This window comes from Siphateles boraxobius, unplaced genomic scaffold, assembly GCF_051911475.1.
Source record: "Siphateles boraxobius isolate OS27281-9 unplaced genomic scaffold, OSU_SipBor_1 6, whole genome shotgun sequence".
In the NCBI taxonomy this organism is placed as follows: Eukaryota; Metazoa; Chordata; class Actinopteri; order Cypriniformes; family Leuciscidae; genus Siphateles; species Siphateles boraxobius.
In genome coordinates this window covers 20963509-20984484 of record NW_027509186.1, presented here as the reverse complement: position 1 = coordinate 20984484, position 20976 = coordinate 20963509, and the positions used below count along the sequence as shown (strand labels likewise).

Here is a 20976-nt window from a genome sequence, read left to right as displayed (position 1 = left end):
GTGAAAGTTTTAATAAGGCATTATTACTGATGGTTCCCCTAACACTATTGGAGGGCTGCAAAAAAAAGTATACTTTGGTTTTTACACATAAGTGAGGGTCTGCATACAGTAAATGCATACTACGTACTGCAAATTTCGTTACCAGAATAGTATGTGCGTACTGCATACCTGCTACATGATTTTTATACTTTGAAAGGCTATGTGTTTGACTGTACGAATTAGCTAGCATACGTGTAATATATATATATATATATATATATATATACACACACACACATATATATATATATATATATATATATATATATATATATATATATATATATATATTACTCCTTTATAATAATTTACATAATAACAAACAGTAAACTTTTACTCATGCTGTTGGAAATTGTAAACTCTCATTACAAATGAATGACTTAGAGCACCGCAAATCATGGTCAATGTGAACGGCCATTAATAAATCATACTTACATTGGTGATAATTTTGTGCAGTGAGTTGACCAGGACGAAATGGAAGGTAGGAGGAGAAGTTGAGGCCAGACATACCTAGTAAAGAAATTAATTTATCCAAAAATATCTCTGTGAAAATATTACAACATAGATGTGGCAATGATTTTACAACAAACCATCGAGAAAATCATGCACCTTGAGTCTAGCTGTTACCGAACTCTGTAATTTTAATGGCACCGAATGAATGTCGGTACTACCGAGTACTGATTCTCATTAAATCAATTTAATTGATTTAATCAATCAATTAAATCAAGCGGTGCCAAATTGCGGTACCCGAGAATGCATCTGGGCGCAAGAGTAAGTCTATTTAAATACGAATTCTGCATGTTCTGCGTCTCTGTGTGAATGAGTGGCGCAGAGGCACAGTTTCATTTACCCCATACACACTGAAGCACGCGAGACGCTCGCTGTGTTTTTCAGCCTCTGCAGTCTCACTATGAGAGAACATGAATGCATTTCCAGAGCCACTCTCACAGTCACAGAAGTTCATCAGCATTAGTTTAATTTGAGAAAAATTATCGTTATAACATTAACACAAGGAAACTGAAAGGTCATCACCACAACCCGTCAAAATAAAAGTTTGGTTTAACTTGATATATTAGGGTTGTACAGTAGAATTTAGATATCTCAATTTAATTATAATACAAACACTAATAATAATAAATTATCAAATTAATTTAAGGAATAATCATACTTTTTCTTCTGTTGTAATTTTAATAGTATAAAGCTCAGTTGTGCCGCATGTTGTTTGACAAAAAAGTTTAATTTCATATAAAAGATAAATTAAATTAATGTTTTATGTCTTCATTGGATTACTAGAAAATTCACAACACAGAATTTGTGAAAAACAAAACATTTAATAGAAATGATTTTTTTTTTATAACTAAAATGGTTGTTTTTATTAATATTCAAGCATCACCGACAATGGCAGAAAGCGACCAAGGCAGCTCTGGCATAGTGTCAATAACACTTTTTTCGTTTCTTTACAGTTACAGTAAACCTGGCATGATGTGGCATCTGAACGCAAGAAAACATGATAGCGTTTATAGCGTTTCGCCTGCACGCTCTGAGGTGCAAGTCATTGATAATATAGGAAAAAAAGAGCCACAGTGGCTTCCCCAAATGCAGCAACTTCTATTTTTATTTTAGATATTTTGCGCCAATTGTGTTCTCTTGAACACCAGGGATGGAAATGATGCTTTATCCCCAAATGTTTTATGTGATCTTCCAATTTTGTGCATAAGTTAAATTCACAACTTTGAATAGAAACATAGCTATAGAAATTTGACATTTTCAGCTTAATAATTTTTAGGTTTAAAATAAATGTTGATTAGCTTAATAAGGTGTGATAGTAATAATATTAAATCTTGGGTTAGTGTTTGTCTCTTATTTGCTAGAATTACCTTGAAACATGCTGGATGCTATAACATTCAGTAACTGAGCTTACCTTAAAATGCTGGTTGTTACGAGGATTGACACGATAACATGACACAAAGCAGTCGATCATCAAATCCACATCAGCGCTCTGGCAGCCCGCACCCCTCGAAAACGGTTTAGTGGGGTTAAAAAGAAGACCCTGAGAGAAAAGAGAGAGCAAAGTTACACACAACAACCAATACAGAAATGAACTTTTAATTTCCTTCAGACTTCAATTGCTCTGTGCTTCACTAATAAAGTGGACCTTCTTACCTTAAGGTCCATGACGATGGACTGAACTAGGAGAAATATTACGGAATTGTCCTCCCAGTTGATGTAGGTGCAGGCTTTACAAAGTTTGACACATGCAACGGCTGCACTCTCAGTCAACAGTCTGCTGCCACTGTGTTGTCCCAGAGCCTTCCGTAGACTTTCAACAAATGATTTCTGTCGAAGACAACAAAACAGCTAGATTTGCCTGCAAAGCATTTGTATACACAAACTATTTGTCTGTCATTGGTTACATTGCTCAACTGGTACATACAAGACTTTGGGAACAAAAGGAGTAGACTCAAATGATAAAACACTGAGTAGGAATAGCAGTCTGTAATTCACTGTGTGAACACTGACCTTGTTAGCTTTCTCCTCCCCCCCTACTTCTTTGGTGATGCTCTGAGTGATCTCTGGACAGAGGATGAGGAGGATGATCTGTAACGGCCACACAGCAGCCTTTCTCTTTGCGCTCTCTGCAAAACTGTCTACCAGGTCGAACAGTCTTTCTGCACAGTCTGCATACATAGAAACTGAGAGTTTAACCTCTGTCACAACTAAACATGGACTTCATCAAACAATCTAGAAAAAAAGTCAGTTAGGATATGAATTATTGTGCCACTTACCGGCCATGTCAGCCTGGGGTCTCTGGTAAAGCATAGTGAACTCATCAGGATAGTGTTCCACCCAGTTCCAGAAGGCCTGACACAAACATTTCAGATATATTCACTATTATTAAATTGCATATAAAGAGAAATATTAAATAAAATATATATGTGTATATATAGGTGTTTTAAACTATTGTACTGTTTACAAAAGCACATACCTTTTCCAAACTGCCAATTACTGCAAGCTGGGCGGGCTTTTTCAAAGATTTGAATTTAAGCACGGTTTCTAAAGGGAATATACAGGAAGTTATCAAGCAATACAAGACTATATATTTATTGAAATCACTGCCTTTGTGGTTTAATACTTGCACTGTGCCATATTGTGATTTTAATTTTAACTGCGCAGCCCTAAATTACCCATAAAATTAGTCATCAATAATACATTTTCAGAATACTGAGGCAGAACAAAATATAGCATGTTTTACCTTGTAGAAGTCTCTTTAACTTGGAGCAGTCTACATTGATGTATTGGATAAGCTCAATGTCATGGACATCCACTGTGTCCTCTGTACAAACTGTGAGCTCCTGCAACCTATGTGAAGACATTGGTACATTAACGTTAATAATTTATGATGACTTTAACTGGTCAATTTGTAGCTAACTATGCAAAAACCAGCCCAACATTCATACAAATCACAAAGACTTATATTGGCCTTATAATAGGCTTACAATGTTTGCTGTTTTATTAGTCATTATACAGGTATTTTTGGGGCTGATTCACACATTGAAAGCTGTCCTAGAACAAAGCCCTGTGGATCCCCCATTGTGTTAGAGGTACCTGGTGGAGATACGACTGAAGACAGCATTGAAGTTGTTGCAGCTGAGAGAGAAGAGCACGGCAGAGGCGGAGCTGCGCAGCTGAGCGGCGTGCTGCTGGCCCTCACGGTACGAGTGCAGGAAGTGACAGATTTCAGGCAGCAACTGTTTTACCAACATGGCCTCATCCAGCCTCAGGCAGTCCTTGGGTTGCTGATGATGCACACAAACACACAGTATAGCGTTTTATTTATATTCTCTTTTTTACTGTGTGCATCTACTGTGTTTTAAATACTAATTCTTATTATGTACATCTTACTTATTTTACTGCTGTGGTGTCTGCTGTTTTAGTAAAACACAAACAAGCATAAAAATGGGGTTGTCCGTAGATGGCTAAAATTTGTGAAAATGATAAGAATGGCTTATAAAAGTAGTAAGCAATCTGAAAACAGGACTAAAACTACAGCAAGATGAAAGCACTTCAGGATCAGCAGCAAGCAGGAAAGGGGGAAGAGAACAAAAATGAAATCCAATAACAAAGCACCCAACTAACACATTAGTGGATCAATGCACTGCATGGATTCTGGGTCAAGCTGAACACCCTAAATGTGTGACAATAATGGCAGAGGGGAAGTACTGTACTTTCGGGTCAAAAAATCATGTCTGCCAAAACAAGTTAATGGAAAAAAAAATTATAGTTGTCTTGAAGGTTCTTAAATTTTAGTAAAAGGATTGAATCCTGAACAGCAGTAAACTGTATTTTCTCTAAGTATACATCCCCATCTCAATGACAAAAGGAAATGACAAAAAGAATTTTGTAAAAACAAAACCAAACACACAGGACAGAGAACAGCTGTGTAGCATCTGGTTAAGCGAAAATTCATAATCTATACAGGAAAGTCCAGACGATCTCAAGACAAGGAAACACCTGCAAATGTAATAATCTCCTGACAGGGCCGGGTTCAGAGCTCTCTGTCTGGGAGTAAAATATTTAATTGTTTTACCAGAACTCTGTTTCTAAGACTAAAAGTACATGAACAATCAAAAAAAATTCTGGCCAGTTCCTATCTTTTGAGACCAAAACAACATTTCTGTCCCTATAGACCTTATGCGCCAGAGAAACAAGGGCGCAGCCATCTTTAGAATATTGTCTTTGAACTTCCGTTTTTGTGGTCGCTCTGTATATTTCTATGGCATTACTGTCCAGGAGTAATTAGCTTTTGAAGTGGATTTACTTAATGTAAAGTTAACAAAAGTAATCATGAGGATTGTAATGTTTAAAGCAAATGTCTTAACAGATGTCAAAAGACCAGGAAGATTTTAAAACGAGCCGTTCAGTCATAAATACGCAGGATCGCTGTGAAAATACAGACCGGAAGACAAAAGACAACGAGCGCAGTGCTGAAAAGGGGCGGGGATACATAAGGTCTATAATGTCCACATAAAATCATCTAAATACACGTTACAGCCGTTTTACACTACAGTTCAGAAATTTGGGGTTGGTAAGATTCTAAAAATGTTTTTGAAAAAAGTCTCTTATGATAATGGTCTACATTTATTTAATCTAAAATACAACAAAATAGCAACACTGAAATATTATAACAATTTAATATATTTAAAAATGTAATTTATTGCTGTGATCTTTCAGAAAGGATTATCCTTCGGAAATCATTCTAATATGCTGATTATTCTGATAATTCTTATTATTATAAATGTTGAAAACAGTTGTTTTTGAGAAAACCATGATACTTTTTTTTTCAGGATTCTTTGATGAATACAGAATTCAAGAGAACAGCATTTAGCCTATTTGAAATAGACATTTTTTGTAAGATTATATATGTTGTCACTTTAGATCATTTTAATGCGTCCTTGATTAGTAAAAGTATTTTAAAAATTCTTACTGAGCCCAAACAACTGTTGTAGTGCATCTAGTTTTGATTATACCATGGCATGGTGAAAACTTTATTCTGGCTAGCTGACAGTTGAGATTCCAAGATGTTCATTTTCTATAACCATGCGGCAATGAAGCAGTTCCTGTTTCACCACATTCAGTTTATTTTGTAGAGCTATACAGAGATAGTAAAAGAAAAATACAGATATTGGGCAAGAAAAGCAGATAAAAAGGATGTTACATTATATATATATATATATTTTTTTTTTTTTAATCTATTTATTAATCATAATTTCTTTCTTTTTTTACCGAAAAATTAATTTCAATATCTATAAAAATCTATTACAAAATCTATGGACGTCTTTAAGGTGATACAGGTCAGAGCATGGACAAGCAATAGAACAATTTTGATTGTAAAGCAATTTTGCGTGTCGTTCAGAAATAATGTTGAAACCAAAGAGTGGGACAATGCTGTTAAAAGGCAGGACATAGGATAGACAAAACAAGCCAAAGGTCGAACAAAGTTGACTCTGGAATTGGACGAGATACTCACTCCTGCCAGACACTTCTCCAGTGTGTCCAGGATAATCAGCTGGGAGAGGTAGAGGTTTTTTTCGGCAGCTTCGCCAAAGATCCGCTATGAATGAGAAACAGAGAAAATGTGATATTAGCTCTGTTCCAAAATCTAGAGAGATACCTCTCTGGCTACATAGGCATCATCCAAACCCAGATGATACCTTGCAAGTGAGTGAATTATAATGCTCTACTTTTACGGAAGATGGTGATTTCAGTTGAGTTTGAAGTTAGCATCTTTCTAAGCTAACAGTGTGATATTCTAACACACATAAAAACAACACAAAAATATTATGTAAAATAGTTCATTTTTAACTTTTATCAGATTTAACTTATTTTCAGTACTGAATGAAATAATATTATATTACATTTATTACATATCTCTTGCTTTATCTTCCATCTTGGATTTATTTTTGCAATGCCAAGGCAGTACACATTTAACAGAGGCCCTGTTTACACCTAGTATTATGATGCGTTTTGGTCGACTGGATCACAAGTAGACGTGGCAGTCAAATACCCGTTTACACCTGGTGTTTTAATCAGTCTCTTTTGTCCACTTTCAACCACTTCTGTCTCGATTTCTTAAAGAGGAGGGTAAATGTATGGTTTATATGGATCTCTCTAAATAAGCTTGCGCAATTTACATATGAACACGCCCAGAGATAACGGCAAAACACAGAGAGCATCTGACAGCCGCACAACCACCCCGAACGTGGTTAGTGAGTGTTAAAAATCAGGAATGGTGAAAGAACATAATTCGTAATTGATACTTTTTCCTCTTAAAACCAAACCTGGGTATTCAGCCAACAAGGTTAATCCCTTGGCTTTCATGCTTCACATAATGTTTACGTGTTAGGTCGATAGGTGTAAAGTAGGCGGTCTTTTGTGGCTATTCGAACATGCATTTTCAACTACCTCTGAAAGTGGCCAAACTCAAAACGTTTTACACCCTGTTTACACCTGTATTTAGCATCGACCACTTGTGATTCGATCTCAATACCAGGTGTAAACAGGGCCAGAGTGACTGGAACTTCATAAAACATTTATCAAATTGGTGAAACTTGACTGTTATAGATGTGGACTTTAAGGGTGATACAAAATATCAAGGCAATATATCGGTATCCTTCCCCGGTCGATACAAGAATTGATACGCTGCCGCAAAATTTAGATATTTGAATTAATAAAATAAGGTGCTCTAAATAGATTTCCTTGTCACCAGCGTTGCTACTTCATGGCTACTCGAGGTGGCGCTCAACACATGAATGAGGGAAACATGAACATAAGTTACCTAGCCTAAGAAAAAGAGTTTTTTAACGGGATGGCGGACAGCAATGCGAGTAAAATAATAGATGCCCCAGCCACGTGTAAGTCCAAAGTCTGGACGCACTTCGGCTTTCATACCATTGATCGGACAAACGTGTAAATAGACATCTTTCACCGAGCGCTTAGACATATTCACACGGGAGTTCTTGAAAGCAGGCTTATATCAGCGGATTTGCCTATCAGTGGACATATTAGGGATCCGCTGATAGACGCCTGCTTTCAAACGCTCCTGTGTGTACCAGTGTAGCAATCAGTGAAGACATCAAAGATGTCTATTTTACAACAAGTTTGGAAATGATGATCATTGTAGCCAATCACAGACATATATGTTGAGCGTGTCAACACAATGGCCAATCAGAGGTGTTTAGGAATTCGCTCAACAGCGCTCAAAATTATTGGGGGAAATGCTGGTATCGTCACATTTTTTACATTTTAAAATACCCAAAGTTGGTAAACACCGAGATGTTCACAGGTTTAAATAAAAGAGGTTGGTACATTTTTAAATGTACCAGGTTTAGATAAACCAAGTTGATAAGCAGATAAATGTGTCAGTTTACACACAAAGAAAAGTTTAAAGTCCCTGTTAAGTCAAAATTAAGTATGTGTTCTGAGTTTGTCACACCACAGAAAAATGTGTTATTAGCCACCCAGACAAATTTGAATGATAAAAAAGCCGGCACGTTGAAAAAATGAGCAGTAGTCTCTGCTCTCAAACACTGGGGGCGTGTCCGCTGGCTGCGCTGAAACCACGCCCACTCGCGTGAAAGCTGCCGTCGAGTTACTGTGGACTACCTACTATAATTATAACGTAAGCACACAAGGAAACTCACACTCATTGGTGGCCACGCACTGCCAATGATGGCACCAGTTGTCGGTGCAACGGGAAGATGAAGGCCGAGGTGGGAGATAGTCGGTTCGGCCCCATTCACCAGTAACAGCGGATTATCAGTGAATCCCAGTTGTCTCCGACGAAAGATTATAAAACTATCCTGTGTAAAATGATCACTACAGAGGCGGGTTTTGGCGGTGATCCTCAGCTCTCCATCAAGGTGGCTCTTCACAAAATGAATCCACCTCTTCTTGATGTGATCGTTTTTTCGGAAATTTAAATAAGGACACCGATCTGTTTTGTACGTGATCGCATCCAGGTAGTACGCATTTCCGTGACGAAGCATTGCTAGCTAGCAAACTGTAGTAACTAATAGTACTACTGACAGCAACTCGCGATTGAGCGGCAAACTGATGTGAATGTGCTCTATTTATATTTTTAGGGGAGGGGCCAGCCTCAGTGGCTCCAGTGCATCAAGTAGGGACGTGTCCAGGAGCTCAGGGGCTCCAGTGCGTCATCGAGACCCCGTTTTAGCCCCGCCCCAAAAATCCGGAACACAGCAATGGTGAAAAACTGTTTAACGGTCTAACTCCACAATTCAGTACTTCACAGTTCACAGTCTGTGTGATATGTTTTAGCAATACATTTCTTACATTTATAATGCGTTTAGATTTTTTTTTTGAATTGCCTTTACAGGGACTTTAAGCTTTTAAAAAGTATATGCATAAAATGTTTCATTTACTTAAAATGTTAAAATTTAATTTAAAGACAAAAACTTTTAGTGCTGTTTTCTAACAGTTTTGACGTGAATAAACAGAGAAAATATGTACTTAACCTTTTCAAAGGCGTTAAAGCTACACTGTGTGATTTTTACCCCCATCTAGCGCTGAAAGGCTATATGACCATCCAGTGAATATTAGTTTCTGTTCCTCTCAATTCCGAGATTAACATGCCTTCCAGTTCGACCTTGTCCATGAGTGTTCCTTCAAGTGATGAGGTTTTTTTTAGAAAACTATTATAATTTGCAGTAATTTAATTCGTCAGGTAACTTATAGGTTATGACATCTATGTAAAATGAATAATAGTTTTATGTTTTCGTTATTTTTTTACCATTTCATTGCTAACATCAGTTATAGGGTTCCCAGACGAATGCAAGCTAATCTTAGTAAAGTAACTTTTATCAGTGCTATCGTTATTCTGTATTTTTGTACGACATCACTAGTGTAAGGCAAAGTGTACATTGTAGGCTCTATCATTTTGTCCGTGAGCAGAGATCAGTTGATGTGACGGAGGTGCAAGCAATCCCCCTCTTGACATCCGACACGGTGCCATCGAGTGTTAAAACGCGAAAGGCGAAGCTTGAATTGACGAGTATGTCCCTCTTTGGCTAATGTACTTTCAAGATGGAAGGGCAACATGGCGACCGACATTAGAACCCCTTACCCGTATGTATTTTCAATGGCATATTATACACTCACGAGAATACTTTATTACTTGAACGATGTAAATATACATTAATGAGCACATATATTTTTGAAAGAACTAAGTGTTTTTAGCTAAGAATAAACTAAAAAAGTTACACAGTGTAGCTTTAAGACAGATATCGTGATGTAGCATTTTATAGGATTGTCTAGCAATATATTGATTATCGCAGAATTGCTGTAACACGATATTATCGGTATCGTGAGCCGTGTATAGGGTTGCCACCCGTCCCTTAAAATACGGAATCGTTACGTATTTAAAGGTAAAATGATACGGGACATATATTGATGATTTTACATAGACCCACACATAGCTGAATAAACAAATAAGGATTTTGCAGTATGGATAATACTAATAGTAATTATAATGATATAAATTTCACAAGAAGTAGATTGATTGCATGTTAGCATCTTTGTTTCTATAGTGATGAGTCTAAAAAAAATACGACTTAAAGCATTATGCTGTGACAGAAAAATCCGTGCTTTTAAAGGTATAGGCCTATTTTTTGTGTGTGTGGTTTTTTTTTTTTACTTTAAAATCTCTTAATATAATATTCCCTCATTGTCAAAGCTTGGTAGACAGTAAGGGTGCTCCGATTGATCGATCGCCGATCATAATCGGCCAATAATTGCTTTGGGATGTGTGATCGGCGGTCTCTATAAAGGCCGATCCAGAAAAGCCGATCAGATGACTCGAAACTCGCGACACAATTTTTTACGCGTTGGTAAAAATGCCTTCACCGGTCTGGTGTGTGAAAAAGACAATTCATTAACAATCTGCAATGTGTGTACCATGCCGCTGGCCCCTTGTCAAACTGTGCAGTCTCTCTGGTAAACCCGTAAATAAATGCATCGATCCGCAGGTTTTGTTTGAGTTCTTAAATGGTCTAGTGGTAGATCTTTTGCCAAGCGTGTCAGAGGTTGCGGGTTCTAATCCGCACTCGTATAGTTTTCTTTCTCTCATCAAAACTGAATATGTTCATCAGTGCTTACAGTCTATATCAAGCAGGTACACGTTTGTGTGCCTTTTATTTTGTGATTTCACCGGAATGAATAGTCTCCACAACGGCGACAGATTGAAGCGCGTGTCCGAGTGAAGCCTGCGCGAGCCACAAGAGAACACTGTATCCATGACACTGATAGCCGCAGCAACGAGCGCTCAACTCGAGTTCAAAAACAGCACATTTTAGCGCTAGATCTCTTAATTAATAGCGAACTAAATTAATGCTCTGCTAGTTAACTGGAGATGTTTTATTTATTTGTATTAGGTACATCCCTACCTCAAGTTGTGGGACACGACTTCAATGGATCTAAACAAATCAATCTAACCATAGATGTGACCAGTAGTGGTGGCTTTCTTAATCTATTTAAAATAATTTTGCAAGGGTTCCTGCAAAAAAAAAAATTTTTACCAAAAAATGCATGCTTAAGAAGTAAGCTTAGGAGAGATATGAATCTAACAATCTCTCTTTCTCTACCTCACTCTCCCTCTCTAAATGCCCACAAAATCTGACTGAGCATCCCAGAAAAAAAGCAAAGTTATAAATAGATACAGATATGGAAGTTGTTAGTTATTTGTATTTTTGTTGCTGTGCACTTTACCACCTGTGGTCCTTTAAGTGTATTAGTAAAACTGATTGCTGACTGACTCAAAACAATATTTTGACTAGGCTATAGCCTTTTTTGTTGCAGTTTTTAGTTTAAAGTAGTCTAAAGCTAAATTTAAAGACTCAGATGTTCTGTCTTTTATTTTTTTATTTTATATTCTACAGGAAAGTTGTATTTGTCAAGCCCTAAGGTGTTCCCAATAACCAAGCACAGGCTGCTAAGTTCTGGACATATTGCTTGCAAATAAATACACAGTTGTCAATTCATGATACGTTGTCTTCTCTTAATTGTAATACTTAATGTACATTGTTGTTAAATATAGTTTAATAAATAATGCTAGATGATAAATAGAAGGCTTCCAATAGACCCTGTATCGGGTGATACAGCTTCCAGTATTCGGGGATCGGTGATCGGCCCCAAAAATCCTGCTCGGAGCACCCCTAGTAGACAGGTAACTATTATATTTGTTAATGTTATTAAAAAGATTCATTAATACATTATAATTAATGTTATTTATTAATTTATTATTAAATATGAATCATATATATGCATAATAAATGATGATCCTATCTGTAATACACAATTTATGTAAATTAAACATTATTTAAATAAAAATGAAACAAATAATTACATAATAATTTCAAAATCAAATTCAAAAACAATTTAAGTAGTAAATACATTTAAAAAAAATTAAAATATCCCATCCATGCAGAATTGTCAAAAACATGATTACTGGTTCAGTAATCCCTAACATATACTGAAAAGTTTTTTTTTAAATAAATAAAATAATCAAATGTAAAATAATAATATAAAATGTGTTATGTTGCAAGCTCACATACTTGATCTCATGTTTTCTCGTGGTTTATTGTTGTGCTGTCAAGTTGTCAAGTTGAAATAATCAGTTCCATGCCCTTGAAACATTTTAATCTATTTCATTTAATTAATTAATTATTTATCTCGTGTATAGGTGTCCCTTATTTTGCCTCACTGAAGGTGGCAACCCTAATCGTGTATCGTATTGTACACTGTGATACCCAACCCTAGTGGACTTACCATGTTGTTCACATTTTTGAGGATGTTGGTCAAGCCGTTGATGACGAGGGCAAATTTGTACTTGGAGATGTTGATCAAACATTCTTTGTTGTGCTCTGTGCTCACTTTGGTGTGGGTGCTCTGCTGTCCTGTTTTAATAGGGAGCTGTGAACGAGAGACAGACAGAAAAAGAAAGCGATTAAAACCAACAAACTTTCAAAAGCATCCAAAAAATGCTATCATAGCCTTGACTAACGGTCAACTGCTTATAGGTTTTTCAATGTGTGATCCTGATATCTAGACCAGAGAGCAGGGCAGTAGAAAATGCTGATTTATACATTAGCACAGAAATGACTGGGGTTGACAAGATTTTTTTAAATGTCTTTGAAAGAATTCTCTTATGCTCACAAAGACTGGATTGATGTGCTCAAAAATCTATTAAAACAGTTATAGTAATTTTATTACAATTTAAAATAATTACAAATTTGAAAATGCAATTTATTTATTTATTACTTTAGTGTCACATGATGCTTAAGAAATCATTAGGCTATACTACGCTGATTTGCTGCTCAAGAAACATTTATTATTATTACCAGTGCTGCTTAATACTTTTGTGGAAACTGTATGTTTCTTTGATTACTGGAATATTTGGTTTCTGTATCTTTGATGAATGGAAAGTTCAAATTCATTTATTGAAATTAGACATGTGCCGGTATTCGGTAATGCGATAAATCGCGGTAATGAATATGCACGATATTGTTATCGCGGGGACTTCGAAATACCGTGAAAAATAATAGATCCGAATTTAGATTTTTAGAACGCGCATCAGCTTATTTTCCATCAACCGCTTAAAAAACAATGCGTATATGCTGCGCAAAACACATGTGCACTTTGATGTAAACAATCCCCACATCACATGTATAAGCACTGTGTGCATGCAGTGCGCACTCTAGTCTAATGTAAACAATCCTCACATGGAGAAGAAGCACGGCGGAAGGAGGAACGCTGCTGACTATTTATCCCCCGCATGGCTGCCAACTCTCACGCATTCAGCAGCTTGAGACTCACGCAATTGACACTTTCACACGGTCTCGCGCCAGACATCCATTTTCTCACGCAGAGAAAAATCGCGGAGCAAAGAGGACACTGACACCGACAGACTAGACAGAGCAGGTTACTTTTGATATGAAAAAAATATCAGCTCTCAGGTTTTATAACGAAATTCAGACAATAAATACTGTTTTGGTGCTTGTAAATGTGACGTGACAGATCGCGCGCCTCAGATCAAGTAAACCGATCATCTTTTACTTTTTATTAAAGATACAGTACAACCCACCGAAAGGTACGTACTTTCGATCAATCAGTATTTTCAACCACGGAAAGAGGTCAATAACACTGCAGGAGAACAATTATGTCACAGAACGTTACATTTACCTCAGGAAAGCCATTTAATGTTAGTTGACTATAAGAAAATAGCTATAGAGAGGAGTATTTTGCTAAATATGTGCACTATATTATTTTAATATATGTTTACTTGTCATTATATAATTGTTATTATAATGAAAATTACGGCATATTACATTTTTATATTTATATTATTATTATATTTATATTGTATGCATTATATTTAATTTCTCTCTGTATGTTTACAGCATTATGTGAGATATATTTTTTCTTGAGAAACATTTAAATGCAGGCTATCTACTGTAGCCTACCTAATATTTATCCAAATGAGTCAATATTGAATCAAGATTGAAATTAAATCCAAGAATTTAATTGAAATCATGAAAATTGTGTTAAGCAATAATACAAACAGTAGCCTCAGTAACCATGTAAACATTATAACATGTTGTCACTAAAAAATAAAATTAATGTTTTGACAATCACAATTACACATTGTGATGCAAGTTTTTTTTTAGATACCCCCAATCCGTCTGTTTCTCTTGTGCAATTAAAATATCGTGATAATACCGTATACCGTGATAAAAGCTCGATCAATTAATCGCAGCATGAAAATTTGATACCGGCACATGCCTAATTGAAATAGATTTTTTTAACATGATAAAGGTTTTAGTCACTTTTGATCAATTTAATGGGTACTTGCCGAATAAAAGCATTGATTTCTTATTAAAAAAATCATATTTTTTCAAAATCTACAAATACAAATGACTATCTATTAAAGTCACTGAAAAAAACAACAACAATCAAAAGCACAAATATAACCACTGTATTTACAGTCTTATCAAAGGAAGCTAGAGCTAGATGATGGAGGGTCTGTTTAACAGGTGTGAATGTCGGGTTCCTGTGGCCCAGGCTTTCAAAGGCACTGTTATGGCTTTATTGGGAGCACTGGGTGGAGAACAGCTTGTAACATGTGGGACGCACAGACTGCAGAGCGAGAGGTCGCACAGTCTTAAATTTGACACACCCACCCCTGAGAGAACTTCCAAACCCTTAAAGCGCCAACCCACCCATTCTGAGTCTAAATTCCCAAACTTTAGGTGTTAAAACAAAGCGCCTCCAGCTCTCCAGACTTCCGTCCTGTGCCGCACACCTGCAGGCCAGCACATCTGCTCTTGTTCTCTCCAACACACACAAGCAGTTAAAGTCTGTGCAGTGGGAGGTTTGAAAGCACACATGGTCTGGCCGTCTTAATGAAGCGTATGTGGAGTGAGGGGGTGGGGGCCTCTCCCCCCTCTAAGCATTCCCTGATGAGGAATTGGTCTTCACTGTTTCCGAGTACTATGGCTCTTCTCTGGATCAAAAGAACTTTGACTGTGCTAGAAGTTATACAGCTCGCGAACATCTCACAAACGCCAACTAACTGCTCTGATATATTGATCTGTGGTGTTTTCTTGGCAAAACAAGTTTGAACCAGGTTTGCAACTTGTCCTGGCCCTGCCTGTCCTCTTCTCACCATCATTTCAAATCTTTCCAGTACATTGTATCCAATGATGAGATGAAAAGGAAAGAAAAAGTTCCCATTAAAATCCATCTGCACACAATTTTTGCGCACAAAAAAGTATTCTCGACGTTTCATAAAATTAAGGTTGGACCACTGTAGTCACATGGACAATTTTAACCATGTCTTCTTCACTACCTTTCTGGGTCTTGAAAGTGGTAATAATGCTGCAGTCTATGGGTGGTCAGAAAGCTCTCGGATTTAATCAAAAATATCTTCATTTATGTTTTGAAGATGAACGAAGGTCTTGCGTGTTTGGAATGTCATGAGGTTGAGTAATTAATGACAGAATTTTTTTTTTTTTGAGTGAACTAAACCTTTAAGCAGAAATACCACTGTTTTCAACATTGATAATAATGAGAAATGTTTCGTGAACATCCAATTAGCATATTAGAATGATATCTGAAGGGTCATGTGACACTGAAGACTGGAGTAATAATGCTGAAAATCCAGCTTTGCATCACAGGAAAAAATTACATTTTAAAATTTATTCAAATATAAAACTGTTTTTATTTTAATTTTAATCATATTTCATAATATTACTGTTTTACTATATTTTTGATAAAATAGGCCTACATGAAGGCTGGGTAAGCAGCATATAAGACTTTTTCCAAAAATTGTCTTTCTAACCCCTAAATAGGGGTGGAACGGTACATGTATACGTATTGAACCGAATCGGTACGGGCGTCACTTTTCGGTGCATGAATTAACACGGAGAATACGCGGTATAAAAATAAATAAAACTCGCGTGCAAATTAATTAATGTAATGCGGAACTACTGTTAGATACGCGGGTCCTTTAGGGACACCTAATCTGTTGCCCTGCTAAGTTTGTTTCCTTTAGCCTGCCTCCGCAGCGCAAGCCTCCGCTGACCGCGCGCGCGCCTTCCCAAATGGACGAGGCATTTATACTTCACGCTCGCCGGTATACTATTCTTTGAAACGACAGTGTTCGACTCGGTGTAATTGTCCTCTAAACCATCAGGAATCAGCGTGAGAAGGAAGGTACACTCGTGAATGTTTATTTTAGTACTTTAGTACTCTACTAACACTTTAGGACACCCAAACCACACTACTAAAGAATTGTGCAAAGCAGTAAACCAGACTATTCCTTGTGACATTAGAAAAAAAATGGATATGAGAACGTAACCTATAACTAAATTAACGTTATCTTACATATTTTCTAAACATTTTTATTTAGTTTTGTGAACCTTTTTATAAAACATGGCCATTTATTTTTATTTAAAGGGCTTATGTCTGCTATTGTTGGCTCATTTTGTTAATGTAAGCAACTAATTTAGACGCAAGAACTGGGTGTAAAAAATAATAAAATAAAAATAATTGCCTTCTGCATTTTTGTTTTGCTTTTCCCTCCATTGTACCGAACTCGTACTGAACCGTGATGTCTGAACCGAGGTATGAACCGAACCGTGACTTCTGTGTACCGTTCCACCCCTACCCCAAACAGCAATAAAATAAATTCATCACCAACAAAACCCACAGCAAATAAACAGTAGATATACACACCACCAACAGTGCCAACTTAACTAGTACATATTTAGCAGACTAACCGAGAATAGTCTGTTTTCTTAAGCAACACACAAATGTGTCAAAGTAGTCCAAGCAAGATTAAACCTTTTTCAAATCTGATATTTCAACAAATCGTAGCTGTTAATCTGCTTTAGGTAAGCAGGCCTAGGCCTATATTTGTGGTGCAAGGCAGCAAGGAACTATTGGTTGCACTGTTTTAAGTGGTTTGACAAATGCAATGGCCAGCGGGACAGGCGGCATGTCAGAAAAACTCTGAGAAACCCTGAAGTTCCCTCCTTCTTTCCGGCCCACTACTGTGTGGCCCTAAGAGAAAAGCGCGTGGCTGGAAATGAAAGTCTCAAGACCGGAGAAGAACCCAGCGCACACACTGTCTGTACACGCATAAAATACACGCACTCTTCACAGCACGCATAGCCCAGCCCTATTGACATCCATTTTAATAAAGGATGCTGATGGACAGTGAACACTTTGTTTCCCAGGAATGGTTTAAAATTCCAGAAAAGTCAGGGTCAGGGTCGCTTCCCTTATGTGCACTTTGGCAGAGCAGGACGTGCTCATGTGTGCTATGGAGAGTGGACGGTATATGAACAGAAAACACAAAGACAATTAAAAATATTATCAGATAAATCGACTTTAAGATTACAGTTTAATGAAACTTTCATGGGCCACTATTCAAGAAAAATATGACTTTTCACCCGTCACTAGTGGTCGACCGATATGGGTTTTTTGATGGCCGATGCCGATATCTTAGAGAGCAGGGTGGCCAATGGCCGATATAAAGCCGATTTATATTTATATATCACATATATATATATGCACACACACACTTTATATTTATATAAATCAATATTTAATAAATTAGATAAATTTAATAAATATTTAAAAATATTGAAAATAAACATGCTTAGGCCCCATACTAGATGGCAACTTCTTGAATCTGCAATCCTATTACAGTATTTTTCACAAATAAAGTAATTATTTAAAAATATATGAATATGTGGATAAAAGGGAAGTAAACACTGTAACAGAACACTCAGTAATCTGGTAGTTTCATGCGCACTGATAATATTTTTTTTTAACTTTGACTTTCGACAAGGTAACGTTAATTTTACGTACAGCACACAGTGAAAACGACATGAATATGACACAGTGGGCAACTAGATATAGCACAGCATATTTTAAAATTAAAGATTTAAAGTTTTTCGATCGCGTCTCCTGTGAAGCTGATCTTCTGTTCGCACTCACTCACTTCGCACGGACCGTCACTCGCAAGAACACGTTTATGCAGACTACAAATGCACACTTCACAAGATATGACAGCTGGATTCGATTCAATCTGCAAGCTTTGTGAAATTAAATGTTTATTAGATATTCAGAGATTTGTTTAAATGATGTAGATGCGCATTTGCTGAATGTTGACGGTCAATGAGAAAGTATTTTAGCCTGATTGTTTTCCTTTTCAGCTACAAATAATATAAAAGCAAATGCATTACTTTTTCGCATACCATTTACTTTCTTTGATTACCAGTTCGGTAGCCACCGGTTCTGTCTAACAAAGTATTAGATATGACTGACAGAGAGACGGAGAGTGTGAGTGAGCGCTGTGTGATCAGATTCAAGCGCTGCCGTTCTCTTCTCAGGTGCTGGTGTTCTCAGCGCCGCCCGTCAAAATAAAAGTCTGCAGCGCCGTCAAAATAATTTCAAACACAGGGTTCCAACGCTTCCACATCGGCCAATCAGAAAAACTTATCGGCTGATGCCGATATTTTAAAAAAGCCAAATATCGGCCGATATATCGGCCGTGGCGATATATCGGTCGACCACTACCCGTCACATCAGTTGAAAAGGTCTTCTTGGCTTATCTTTTCAAAACTGCAGGAAAATTTGCACCTATGTTTTATCATTTAGTCTTTTTCATGGATATTGCTACAATATGACCAAATCTACTTGAATGTTAAAAGGATAGTTCACCCAAATGTAAAAATATTCTCATTTATCACCCTCATGTCGTTCCAAACCTGTATGACTTACTTTCTTCTGCAAAACACAAACAAAAGAACACATTCTTAAGAACAATGGGATGGGATCAAAACAGTATTGGACCTCATTGTCTTTCATTCCTTATTTCATTCAAGTCATACAGGTTTGGAACAAAATGAAGGTTAGGTGAGTACATGATGACAAATCTTTATACCTTTAAAGTCCCCATGAAATCAAAATTGATTTTTTTTTTTAATTTTAGTATGAATATGTTAGCCTTACTGTTATCAATAAGCTAGTGTGCTCCAAAACAATGACAAAATTTGCATTTAGAAGATAGAAGCATTTAAAACTTAGTCTCTCACTTCTGCCAATATGGATCAATGATTTTGTCAACATCACTCTGCAGCTTTTCATCAGATTTTCTGTCCAATCATATACTCTCTAGAATCTAAAGCATCCCGCCCCCTACACAATAAATAGACGCTGAAGCTGTGGCTAAAATCAGTCAACTGTTCAAACTTTTACTATTTTCTACATGGTGAATGGCACATAGAAAATTCCACATTTCTATACAGGGGATCGGGAATGATTTATAAAGAGTAAATATGTGCCCCCGCCTGTGAACCCCCGGCTAAAGTTGCAGAATCTAATTATGAGTAAAGAGCGTCAAAGTAGTCATAGCCATAAAAATAGGTCATGTGTGTTTATTGCTGTAAATGATAAATTATACCAAGGGTTTTGAGATGCAATACTCACATTTTCATTTATAACATAGGCCTAAATACTAAAATTAATGATTTTATTGACACTACGTTATACTTTTGTGCAAAAAAAAACAAAAAACGGATGTGGGCTTTCTATACATTTCAACCGTCTCTGGGTTTATTTTTCGGCGCAACAACACCTGCTGATTCTTGCATCATTCAGTTCAGGAACTTCTTTTCTTCAGGAACTTCTTAAAAATAAGCTTTTTTTTTAAATTGGAATCTCTCAAAAACATGATTTTCTGAGGCCGAAATTCAGCAAATCTTTGGCATAGCCTTACTCAGTCAATATTAAAGGTATCAAGGTTATATTTTCACAGAATGTTCTTTACATTATGTAGGATGATTTTATGTAGAAAACGGTGAATAAAAAAAAAAAAAAGACTTTAGCTGGGTTTTCACAGGCAGGGTCACATATGCTTTCCATTGGGGAGAATGAAGTCTGGTTTGACGTTAGTGTCACACAAACAGTCTGCTCCGGTCCAGAGACATGATAGCAGAGTGGATCTAATGCGCAAGTCGCCGCATACCAGAAAACATATCGGATCCATTTGAATTCTGCACAGAATGCTGTATTTTAAAGTGATATGGGTGATATTAGGAGGAGAGACGGTTAGAGATAAGGAGGAAACTAAGGCTTTACTGAACTCAATGGCTTCTGGACGAGCGGTGATATAAATGAAACTCTAATGGCTATTTTAAAAAAGGGGAGGGGCTGTTTGATATGTCACGTCCTGTCTGTCTGTTTCAGTAGAATTTACGTCAACACATTGAATAATGCTGCACATTTCTCAAGGCACTTTAGTGGACCTTTACATATTTTATGAGAAAAACAAATTTACAGAAACTACCCAACAAAATCACATTAAAACTTTCTCTTAAATTAAATTATCATCCAAGAAAAAATATATCCAAACAAGTGTCATCTTCATTCAGGTAAAAGCTTTTCAAAAAATCTATGTAGAACACAATGCCACATCAACCTCTCATTCCTGACTCAGAGCTTTCCCCAGAGAGAGGACAGATTAGTTTTCCATGACCATGCAATGGCATCTGTGAGGTCATTGTTTCAAGGTGCTCTTTGCATTCATACAGCTGCTGACAAGGCAATAACCACCAGTGAGAACTTGCCTATTGCAAGCAAGAAAAGGCCACACATCACTGATGATCAGTTTAAACAATCGATCCTTGTGTTATCTGGTAGTTTCCATTCAGGAATCCTGCAATTTATAATCTGGTTGTAATTGCAATTGTGTTGACCATTCAAATCATGAGAACATCCAGAGGAGCGCATTACGCTTCCACCAAACAAGTGCCTTAAGCTCTCTAATTTAAAATGAACTACACTGGCTTAGCT

The 20976-nt window shown here is 36.8% G+C and overlaps 1 protein-coding gene across 3 annotated transcripts in view; it reads right to left on the bottom strand.

Moving 5' to 3' along the window:
* The window catches only part of nf1a (neurofibromin 1a), a 100229-nt gene that overhangs the window by 76882 nt on the left and 2371 nt on the right, over positions 1–20976 (bottom strand). For all 3 annotated transcript variants that reach the window (XM_077208125.1, XM_077208127.1, XM_077208126.1), the window contains exons 2-11: positions 12382–12525; positions 6068–6151; positions 3646–3836; positions 3293–3399; positions 3026–3093; positions 2826–2901; positions 2560–2717; positions 2203–2376; positions 1961–2089; positions 475–549 (exon numbers count right to left, since the gene is read on the bottom strand). In XM_077208125.1, coding sequence (XP_077064240.1) covers positions 475–549; positions 1961–2089; positions 2203–2376; positions 2560–2717; positions 2826–2901; positions 3026–3093; positions 3293–3399; positions 3646–3836; positions 6068–6151; positions 12382–12525 — 1206 coding nt within the window. The remainder of the gene's footprint in view (positions 1–474; positions 550–1960; positions 2090–2202; positions 2377–2559; positions 2718–2825; positions 2902–3025; positions 3094–3292; positions 3400–3645; positions 3837–6067; positions 6152–12381; positions 12526–20976) is intronic.